The 12,035-nt window shown below is 48.6% G+C and overlaps 1 protein-coding gene across 1 annotated transcript in view; it reads right to left on the reverse strand.

Moving 5' to 3' along the window:
• The window catches only part of PWP2 (PWP2 small subunit processome component), a 360,035-nt gene that overhangs the window by 313,434 nt on the left and 34,566 nt on the right, over nucleotides 1-12,035 (reverse strand). Inside the window, exon 3 of the mRNA XM_033941702.1 lies at nucleotides 3,726-3,820. Coding sequence (XP_033797593.1) covers nucleotides 3,726-3,820 — 95 coding nt within the window. The remainder of the gene's footprint in view (nucleotides 1-3,725; nucleotides 3,821-12,035) is intronic.

A 12,035-nucleotide genomic window follows, 5' to 3' on the forward strand; every position in this document is an offset into this window, starting at 1 on the left:
TCAGCGGCCCAAGAGTTCAGACCAGCAGCGGCAGCTCTGTATGCTTTTAACTTCGGCACAGAGCTGCCCCTAATCAATAGTTTAGCGCGGTTTCATGAGGCAGCCTCGGGGCCTTTGATAGCCGGCCCGCTTCGATGATGCGATGTGGGCCGGCCTAGCAAAGGCCCCGAGGCTGCCTTATGAAACCGCGCTAAACTATTGATTAGGGGCAGCTCTGTGCCGAAGTTAAAAACATACAGAGCTGCCGCTGCTGGTCTGGAGGTGCGGAGACAAGGCAGGAGGCAAACGCGGTGGAAGGCAGGAGTCCCGGCGAAGGCAGGAGTCCCGGCACAGCGACTGCAACAGGAAGTTGCAAGTCAGCTGACGCCGGCCTTTCGTTGCGGCGGGGACCGAATCCTTCGCGGACCGGCAAGATTTTGTTTGCGGACCGGCGGTTGAAGAACTGTGCTCTACAATGTGTGCGCTGTGACGAGAAACTTGTGCGCTGCCAGGTAATATTTTGTGCGCAAGCGCACACCAGCGCACCTTAGCGGGAACACTGCCCATGACCTGCTGAGAGGTAGTCAGCATGGCTTCAGGAAAGGGAAGTCGTGCTTGACGAACTTACTTCAGTTTTTCGAGACACTGAACAAACAAGTCAATAGCGGAGAGCCGGTGGACATAATATACTTGGACTTCCAGAAAGCGTTCGACAAAGTACCACACGAGAGACTTCTCAAAAACTACAAAGTCATAGAATAGAAGGGGATGTACTAAGATGGATAGGAAAATAGCTGGAAAACAGAAAAGAGAGTGGGCATAAATAGGAAGTACTCAGACTGGAAGAAAGTAACTAGCGGTGTGCCTCAAGGCTCGATTCTTGGGCCTATCTTATTCAATATCTTCGTAAATGACCTGGAAGAAGAAACGACCAGTGTTATCATCAAGTTTGCAGATGACACAAAGCTATGCCGAGCAATCAGGTCACAAAAAGACAGAGAGATTTGAAACAACTTGAGAGATGGGCAGAGAATTGGCAGATGAGTTTTAATGTAGAAAAATGCAAAGTGATGCACCTGGGCAGGAAAAACAAGGAGCATGAGTATAAACTGTTAGGTATAACATTGGGGAAGAGCGAACAAGAAAAGGACTTGGGGGTACTGATAGACAGGACCCTGAAGCCGTTGGCTCAATGCGCAGTGGCGGCAAAGAAAGCTAACAGGATGTTAGGCATGATAAAGGGAATCACGAGTAGATCAAGGGAGGTCATAATGCCGTTTTATAGAGCAATGGTCAGACCACACTTGGAAAACTGTGTCCAACACTGGTCTCCATACCTGAAGAAGGATATAACACTGCTGGAGAGGGTGCAGAGGTGAGCGACGAAGCTAGTAAAAGGTATGGAGAACTTGAGCTACAAAGATCGCCTCAGAAAACTGGGATTATTCACCTTTGAGAAGAGAAGACTGAGAGGGGATCTGATAGAGACTTTAAAATACTAAAAGGAATCGACAAAATGGAGCAAGCTCACTCACCAGCAAGGAGAAAGGATGGTGAGCAAGAAACAGTGTTATTCACATTGTCAAATGTGACTCAGACTCGGACAAGAGGTCATGGACTGAAGCTGAGAGGGGACACGGCCAGGACAAATGTCAGAAAGTTCTGCTTCACACAGCGAGTGGTGAACGCCTGGAACTCTCTCCCGGAAGAGGTGGTGGAGGAAACCACCATTCTAGGATTTAAGGAAAAATTGGATGCACAACTTCTTGCAGGATGCATTGAGGGATACGAGTGACTAAGGTATTCGCCAGGGTACGCCTGGCTGAGCCTCCGCATGTGCGGATCACCGGACTAGACGGACCCCAGGTCTGATCCAGTGCAGGCATTTTTTATGTTCTTAGAAACATAGAAACTGACGGCAGAAAAGGGCTAAGGCCCATCTAGTCTGCCCATACCAATGTCCCACCCCCTAACTCCCTCCACGAAGAGATCCCACGTGCATAGAAACATAGAAACTGACGGCAGAAAAGAAAGACAAGCCAGGAGTTGAACTCACAACCTCTGGATGATTGTTACAGCGCTTTTACTCACTGAGCTACTGAGCTACCTAACCCTAACCGCACGATTTTTCCTAGCATTACCTTAACTGTCTTGAACTCTGCCATCAGCTGTTCAAACTGCTCTCCCGAGTCTTTTGGCAGAGGAACTTTAGATGGGGTTGGCGGATCAGTTTTAGATCTCTTTGCTGTACCAGCCGCAAATGCAGCATCTAATCTTATCTGCCGTCTCGATGCCATCAGGTCAGTAACAAGCAGCTGCTGGTTTAAACAGAGATTCCTGGGTTGAGTTAAAGCTGATAAATTTGATAAATATAGGCACTTGAGGGAAGAGCTCAGCAACTATCTGTCCATTCTCACTCGCAACCAAGCCACGCCCTTCTGGATTTATTATTGTTGATATACCGCTTGTACATGAGTATTAAGCAGTTTACAATACTAATACATTAGAAATGAGAGTTACATTTTCAATCATTAGAAAAATTTTCCATCTCTTTCCCTGTGGGCTCACAATCTAATTATAGTATCTAGGTAAGTATTTAAATACATGCTAGAGAAATATGAAGAGAAGAAAGAGATGTACTGTGAATACTATAGGCATACAAAAAGGCAATATAAGACTATGCAGACATACACAAGACTATGGCAAGTAATCATATAGGGCAGTGGTTCCCAACCCTGTCCTGGAGGCCCACCAGGCCAATCGGGTTTTCAGGATAGCCCTAATGAATTTGCATGGAGCAGATTTGTATACCTGTCACTTCCATTATATGCAAATCTCTCTCATGCATATTTATTAGGGCTAGCCTAAAAATCTGACTGGCCTAGTAGTTCTCTAGGACAGGATTGGGAACCACTGATATAGGGTTCCATAGTGTTGGTGAACAGAGTTTATTTCAATTGTTTCCGGAAGGAGAGGTAGAGGATTTCTTCTCCCCACTCTCTCTTCCCCATTTCCGTCTTCTCCCCACTCTCTCTTCCTCATTTCCCTTAAGCGTCTGTTCCTCTCACCCCCCCACCGCCTCTCTCTACTTCCCTTCAGCACCCTTCGCGCGGTCCCTCCCACTCGCCATGGTCCGAGCATCTCCCTCCCTTCCTTCCCCTTACCTTCGCTGGCGATTTTTTTTTTTTTTCTCAACAAACAGCCTGAGTCTTGAAGTCACGTGCAGCTGCCAGAAACTTCTCCTCTGATGCAACTTCTTGTTTCCGGCAGCCACACGCAATTTCAAGGATCCAGCTGCTTCTTGAGAGAAAATTAAAAATTGCCACGAAGGCGCGAGGAAGGGAGGGAGAGAGAGAGATGCCTGAACGGCAGTGATCATTAGGCAGGAGGGAGGGAGGGGGCTGCTGGACCACGCAATCAGTGACCACACATGTTCCCTCCCTTAACTGCGGAGACAAGGCCATTACCGCTTCACGGGGCGGTGAATGGCCTTGTCCCCGTACCCGAGGTGACCACTTTTTTCTCCCACAGTTTCAGCGGGTTACCCACAGCTAGCCGCAGGTAACAGTCACCGTGTCATTCTCTAATTGGTACCCCATATGTACCAAGACAGTTGGCTCCTCCCCAGCACTATCTAAAATCTTATCTAAGGGGACGCATTAACTCTCATAGGTCTCGTTAGCTACATCCCATTCTTAGGTATAAGATTTAGTATAGGTTTAACTATAAAACACATTCAATTGTACCTTCATCCACAAGCACTGCCAGGTTTCCATCGGAAGACAACCCCACACATGTAATGTTGTGACATATTGCAAAAGGTAGCGTCTCTGACTTGTTACTGCAAAGGGAAACAAATTTACAGGTTAGGAAATAAAAATTATCCTAACATTCAATCTGTAATAAAATTCTAAGAAAGTTAAAAATCTAATATGCACAAGTATGTGCATAAGTTGAGAAATTATTGTAAGTAGGCATACACATTTATACGAACCACTTAATATGCACATATGCATGTACTGTACTTTATAAAGCATACATGTTTATCCTGACTGATGGTACACCCAGAAATGGGGTTGGGGGACGGGTTAACATATGCATAGAAACTGTATCCACATATTTTTATCCAAGTTTCGTCAGCCGTAAGCCTGGGGTCATAATGCCGTTGTACAGATCCATGGTGAGACCCCATCTGGAATACTGTGTACAATTCTGGAGGCCACATTATCAAAAAGATGTGCGGAGAGTTGAGTCGGTTCAGTAAATGGCCACCAGGATGGTCTCAGGTCTCAAGGATCTCCCGTATGAGGAACGACTGGGTAAGTTGCAGCTGTACTCACTCGAGGAACGCAGAGAGAGGGGAGACATGATCGAGACGTTCAAATATGTCACAGGCCGTATCGAGGTGGAAGAGGATCTTTTTTTCCTTAAAGGACCCACGGCAACAAGAGGGCATCCGTTGAAAATCAGGGGTGGGAAATTTCATGGCGACACCAGAAAATATTTCTTCACCGAAAGGGTGGTTGATCGCTGGAATAATCTTCCACAACAGGTAATTGAGGCCAGCAGCGTGCCAGATTTTAAGAAAAGATGGGATTGGCATGTGGGATCTCTTCATTGAGGTAGTTAGGGGGTGGGCCATTAGTGTGGGCAGACTAGATGGGCCGTGGCCCTTTTCTGCCGTCATGTTCTATGTTTCTATGATCCTGGGGTTAATTAAGATCAATGAAGAATACTACCGGGAGGTCCTGTTGATACAGAAGCTGCAGCCAACGATCCATCACTTGTTGGGAGATTATCTTCCAATAGGACAATGCCCCAGCATATCGAGCAAAAGACACTTTAGAACTGCTACATCAGGAGACACCCGATTTCACTGGTCCAAACTTCTGGCCTGTGAATTCACTAGGCCTACACCTAGTTGACTACTGGATCTGGGGGCTGTTACAGGAACTCATCTACCAGACAATGATATCCGACATCGAAGATCTGTCAATGAAGCACAGCATCAATGACATGTCTATAGATCAGTGGCAGCCACGGCTGAGGGCGTGCCTTTATGCAAAGCGAGAACACTTTGAACATCTGCTTAATTGAAACATTAATTTTTTTTATTTTACATTTTTTGACAAGATACGTCATAAAACTTTTTGACATTTTTATTCAGCTCACAAATTAATTTTCACAAGGCAGTGATGTGGTGCAGTGGGAAATATTTACAACACTTTTTACATCAACTTCACTCAGGACACGATGCACTAAATTTCATAAGAATCGGCCTAGAACAATGAAAAATATGCAGCACTAGCAACTGTCCCTCTAATCTTCAACTCCCTTCTCCTCCCATCCACAACACTCCCAATGTTCAAATGCATTCATGCACATCTCTTCCTTGGCACCTCCGACACTTACACACCGACATATAATGTTGATCACAAGCAGCAGAAAAGGAGAGTGGATGCACATTAGGCCATAGCCTTCTCTTCTGCTGCCTAGTACCGATGTAAAATTTGAACCACATGATCAGCTCATATAATAGAACATAATGCTCAGAGACATGCCATGGAGAGGAAAGGTACAAACACAACAATCCTTAACAATAAGCCATAATAAATTGTGTCACCTAGGGAAAAACACCTAAGGAATTATATACATTCAATATACAATAGCCGGCAGAAAGTTCAGAAATGTAGCCCTCAGGCAGTTGGTGGTCCAGGCAGGCACATCAACAATGATGGGGGGAGGGGGATCAGCATACCATCCCTATATACTGGATAAGATATTATCAAGTTAAGAACCTAATCTCTTTTTCCAGTGCAATAGTGATGGTATGCAGAACAAAGGGATGCACCTAAGCAGTACCCAAAACCCAGGGTGGGAGAGATGAGTTTGACCTCAAAACCGAGGCACCAAATGAGGAGTCCTCATGAGCCGGCATGTCCACCTTATAAAACCTGGTGAAAGTGTGAAAGGACGACCAAATAGCTGCTCGAACAAATCTCATCTGGCGGAATTGTTCTGGATTCAGCCCAAGAAGTGGCAACTCCCCTTGTCGAGTGCACTCAAAAAGCAAAAGGAGGCTGCTTGTAGGAGGACAAAATAGCTTACCTAATCCATCTTGAAACGGTAGCTTCGGAAGCTGGCCTCCCCTTCTTAGCTGGATTTGTCAAGACGAAAAGATGATTCAAGAGGTGAAAATCATTCATAACTTCCCCAGTCCAATGTCTGATCCACCAAATTTGGTGGGCGGACACAGAATAAGCCAAGACCTTGCCCACTTATCCTAAGCAGGTCAAACAAAGCATCAGCCACATAGTTCACTCCCACCAGCAACAGCTGGGATAGAGGCTCTGAAGTCACTTCTCCTGGGTCACGCAATTTAGAATGGCATGACTGAGCAACAAAGGAGGCTGCCACAGCAGCCTTGACCGCTAAAATCAAGGTCTCAAACTGCCTTTTGAGCAACATGTCCAGACTGCTATCCTGTTGATCTTTGAGCACTATGCCTCCCTCGTTGGGTAGGGACATGTGCTTTGTCACTTGAGCCACCAGAGTCCACTTTAGGCATAGCAAACATCTGCTGGAACTCCTGGTCTAAAGGGTTTAACCTGGACACTGCTTTAGCTACTTTAAAGGGAGCGGAGCCCTCAGGTTTCTCCCAGTGCTCAGAAATTAGAACTTTCATATTTGGATGCCACGTAAAGATGATAGGCTGAGAACAGATTCCACTGAGCAGTGAACATTGGGTAGTAGGCTGAGGAGGATCAATCTTTGAGATCCTTCAGAGACTCAATTCAAGATCCGTCAGGGCAGCAGACTTGAACAGTCTATGAACAGATGGGCCTTCTCCCTGGTCCGCAGCAATGTTTAGTCACTGATCTACTTCACACATCATCGCATCATCCTTGACGGAGGGTTCATTCTGGGAAAGAGAAAAAGCGTCCAGGTCATTATCCTCAGTGACCCCATCCGGCCAACTGTCGGAGTCTGGAGGAGATGCTGGTCGTCTCAGCGGAGCAGATGCGGGACTACGGGAAGCTGCATGGATGGTCACTCTCCAGCTGACCCAGAAGGCGTATTAGCGTTGCCGACATAAGCTTGCCAGAGTAAGTTCACAAAGTCAGGCATAGAGGACTGAGAACCCCCTTCAAGAAGAGGGTTAGAGCACTTTTTTTTCAATTTGGGTCCATCAGTGCCCTTATTAGGCACTAGCACCACACTCCAGGACTCCAAGAGGCTAAAATTGTTCCTTATATGTCCCAACCATCTCTTGGTAACTTTAATGAGATGGTCAGAGGCTGAACCCAAGGTCCCTGCCTCCCCTTTCTGTGCGGCAGAACACACAGTGCAAGGGTACTCTTCCGGTGCCCAACCAGAACAAACATCACATGCATTTATTTATTTAAAACACTTATTGCTATGCAGATAACAAAGAATACATCCATAATTAAAACAAAATATTACATATGTAATGAAACAACACATAACAAAGTATTATTAACAAACAACATACGTGAACTTATAGCCATATCTTTAAAATCAGATAACTACAAAATTACAGAGTGGGCAGATCTGAAAAGGCAATTCGAAAAAAATAGGCTTTCAAACTTTTTCAAAATGCCAAAAAAATCAGTGAGCAGGTGAATAGAGTCTGTCACTGGATTCCAAAGTAGAGAACCAGCTATCTGAAACATACATGAAAGATTTGTAACCTTAGTGATGGATCGAATTGTAGGAACAGCCAATAAGACTATCTTTGAGATCTCAGAGAACAGGAGGGCACTTAAATCTGTAACAGAAAGGAAATCACGTTTGGCAAAAGGTCATGAATAGATTTAAATACCAAAGTTAGGAGCTTAAATTGTAGTCTCCATTTAACTGGCAACCAATGAAGTTCGCCAGCACAGCTGTAACATGAGAATAATGGAGCAATCCAACTATTACCGTATTTTCACGCAAATAACACGCACCCGTATAAAACGCGCACACGAATATAGCGCGCAGAAATCACGATGATTTGCACAAAAACTTTGATATACCGCGCTCACGGGTATACCGCGCATGCTGCCCGACGCTCCTTTCGCCCGCCCTGACTTTCCGTGCGCTGTCCCGACTCTCCGTTCACCCCCCCTGACTTCCGTGCACTGTCCCCCCTTGAAGGTCTGTCCCCATCCTGAAAGCCTGATGCCCCCCCCCGACGTCCGATACATCCCTCCCCCCCCCCCCCGAAGGACCGCCGACTCCCCAACAATATCGGGCCAGGAGGGAGCCCAAATCCTCCTGGCCACGGCGACCCCCTAACCCCACCCCGCACTACATTACGGGCAGGAGGGATCCCAGGCCCTCCTGCCCTCGACGCAAACCCCCCTCCCCCCCAAGAACCTCCGACCGCCCCCCAGCCGACCCGCGATCCCCCTGGCGACCCCCACGACCCCCCCACCCCCCTTCCCCGTACCTTTAGTAGTTGGCCGGACAGACGGGAGCCAAACCCGCCTGTCCGGCAGGCAGCCAACGAAGGAATGAGGCCGGATTGGCCCATCCATCCTAAAGCTCCGCCTACTGGTGGGGCCTAAGGCGCGTGGGCCAATCAGAATAGGCCCTGGAGCCTTAGGTCCCACCTGGGGGCGCGGCCTGAGGCACATGGTCGGGTTGGGCCCATGTGCCTCAGGCCGCGCCCCCAGGTGGGACCTAAGGCTCCAGGGCCTATTCTGATTGGCCCACGCGCCTTAGGCCCCACCAGTAGGCGGAGCTTTAGGATGGATGGGCCAATCCGGCCTCATTCCTTCGTTGGCTGCCTGCCGGACAGGCGGGTTTGGCTCCCGTCTGTCCGGCCAACTACTAAAGGTACGGGGAAGGGGGGTGGGGGGGTGTGGGGGTCGCCAGGGGGATCGCGGGTCGGCTGGGGGGCGGTCGGAGGTTCTTGGGGGGGAGGGGGGTTTGCGTCGAGGGCAGGAGGGCCTGGGATCCCTCCTGCCCGTAATGTAGTGCGGGGTGGGGTTAGGGGGTCGCCGTGGCCAGGAGGGTTTGGGCTCCCTTCTGGCCCAACTACCAAAGGTACGGGGAAGGGGGGTGGGGGGGTCGTGGGGGTCGCCAGGGGGATCGCGGGTCGGCTGGGGGGCGGTCGGAGGTTCTTGGGGGGGAGGGGGGTTTGCGTCGAGGGCAGGAGGGCCTGGGATCCCTCCTGCCCGTAATGTAGTGCGGGGTGGGGTTAGGGGGTCGCCGTGGCCAGGAGGGTTTGGGCTCCCTTCTGGCCCGATATTGTCGGGAAGTCGGCGGTCGTTCGGGGTGGGGGTGCGAGTGGTCCTGCCGGGGGGGGGGGGATGTATCGGACGTCGGGGAGTCGGCCGGGCAAGAGGGCTTGGGCTCCCTCTTGCTCCGATCGTGGATGCGGGTGCGGGTGGGAGCGCGTGCGAGCGGTCGTTCGGGGTGGGGGTGCGAGCGGTCCTGCTGGGGGGGTGAATCGGGCGTCGGGCGGGGTGGGAACTATGTTTTAAAACTTTGGTATACCGCGCTCACGCATATAACGCGCGAGGGGTATGCGCGGTAGGTAAAAACGCATATAACGCGCGCGTTATATGCGTGAAAATACGGTACTCTTGCAGCAGCATTCTGAGCCACCTGAAACGCTCTAAGTGACGTTTTCGGCAAACCACAGAAGAAGGAATTACAGTAGTCTAAATGCGGTAGGATGTAACTTTGCACAACCAACCTAAAGTTTGCAGCTGACAATAAATCTTTTAATTTGAATACCATCCTAATTTTAAAGAAAACAGACTTAACTACTGAAGCAATGTGGCTACGAAATCTTAAAGACATATCCAAGATTACTCCCAAACTATTTCCTGCTGTATTAAGATGGTAATGCCAGCATACACAAAATTCCTTGGGGCGCCTTCACTGCCAGCAGAAGAGAGCCATAGAATCTTAGTCTTCTAAACATTCAAACAAAGATGATTCAAAGTCATCCACTGTTCAATCTCATTCATGTAATGCAACAACTGAAAGCCCTGTGTGCAGTCTACAGGGAATTCAAACAAAAACTGCAGATCGTCTGCATAAAAGCAATATTGCAGACAAAAATCTGCAAGTAACTTCCTGATAGGTGCCCAAAATAGGTTAAATAACATAGCAGATCTACCTGTACTGATCTACCTGTACTACCAACTACTGAATGTCCGTGTCAAACTGTCCATTGTAACTTCCTGAGTAACTGATCCAACCTCTTGTAATGTAATTCAAACTTGAAATGAACAGGTAAAGGCAGAATAGAAGAACCTTGAGGGACTCCACAGCTCAAGGGGAAAAACGGAGACCGATTGTTTCCATTAACCACTGTGGTATTCAGCCTATGCCTGCTAGGTCTGTCCTCAGAGCAGTGCACAGCTCAAGAGTAGACACTCTACAAACAGATCAATTTAAACCCCAAACTGAACATTTTGAAGATTTTTCTTCTTTGGCCCCTAGAGGGAGCGGGAGAGTTCTAGTTTAGTTTCTAGCAGTCACCTGCATGCTGGAAGTAGAAACAACAGGAAAACCTTTTCATCTGAGAGTTTGGGGTGTGGATGCAGGCTATTACACCAGAGAGCAGAACAGCTGGAGGGGCACAAGGAAAAGCAGCAGCAACAGAAAAGGCAGGGAGACTCAGGATTGAGAGCTCTGGATGGCAGTGAACAGCTGAAAGGAATGGAGCTGACTAAGGCTGGTCTGGAGCCACCCAACTTAGTACCTCAAGATTTTCAGGACATGGAGCTGGAGCCATATGCTGAGCCATAGAATGGAGTCCTGCCAATGGAGATTTGCTGGACTGAAGGCAAGTACAGTCAAACCTCGGTTTGCGAGTAACCCGGTTTGTGAGTGTTTTGCAAGACGAGCAAAACACTCAGCAAACTTTTGACTCGCAAACCGAGTGTTGACTCGATTTGCGAGCACCCCTCCCCGATAACCAGCATCGCTCCACCCCACTCGCAAAGGCCCCCTCGCTCCAACCGGCACCCCCCCGTGCGAACCGGCCTCCCCACCCGAACAACTTAAACTTACCCCCCCCCTGTCTGGCACCGGCAAGCAGGCACAGATTCTCGGCGAGAGGGAGAATTAGAAGTCCTTGAGCATGCGCAGATGCATGCTCAAGGCAGGCAGAAGCCGGAAGATCTTCTAGGCACCGGCACAATCTGTGCCTGCGTGCCGGTGCCAGCGCCAGACGGGGAGGGGGGTAAGTTTAAGTTTTTCGGGCGGGGGGACCGGTTTGCGCAGGGGGGAGGTGCCGGTTGGAGCGAGGGGGCCTTTGCAAGCGGGGGGGGGGGGGGAGGAGCGATGCCGGTTATCGGGGGGGGGACGTATCAAAGCGAGTTTCCATTATTTTCTATGGGGAAACTCGCTTTGATAAACGAGCATTTTGGATTACGAGCATGCTCCTGGAACGGATTATGCTCATAATCCAAGGTACCACTGTAAATCAGACTGCCTAAATGTTTAACTTGAACACTGCTTAGCTAAGCTGACTAAATGTTTTGCTGTGTAACCCTGAGGAAGGTGTGGTGCTTGGAGGCACCTCTAAGAACTGTAAAAGAACTGTTTTGGATTTGGGGGGGGGTTTCTTCCCTCTGGGTGGGGGAAAGGGCTGTTACCAGTCCCAGGAAGTGGGGAAAGCCCTGCGATTTCTGTGGTGGGATTGAGGGCCTATAATTGGCAAATTGTAACCACACAGAGCACACTCCCTGGCCAGCAAGTTAGATGCTAGAGCCTAGTGCCGTAGCACTCGCGCAGGCTAAGGTAGGGAAATCAGACCAGAAGACTGTTTTTTGTGAATGTTTTGAAAGTTTGGACTATTAATTGGCTGGAGAACCAGCAGCAGCTTTGGAAAAGTTTGAATTATGTGTTTTGAACTTTATTGGCTGGCACTAACCTAGAGACTGTTTAGAGGTGCATTTTGTTTTTTGGGACTATATTTTTATATTTGGAACATCCTGACAAAGATTGTTTTTTTCCAATATAGAACCGATTGAACTTGAGACAAGCAGGCTGGTTTGAATGTGTGGTTTTGAAGAATAAACCATGAA

This window comes from Geotrypetes seraphini, chromosome 4 (assembly GCF_902459505.1).
Source record: "Geotrypetes seraphini chromosome 4, aGeoSer1.1, whole genome shotgun sequence".
In the NCBI taxonomy this organism is placed as follows: Eukaryota; Metazoa; Chordata; class Amphibia; order Gymnophiona; family Dermophiidae; genus Geotrypetes; species Geotrypetes seraphini.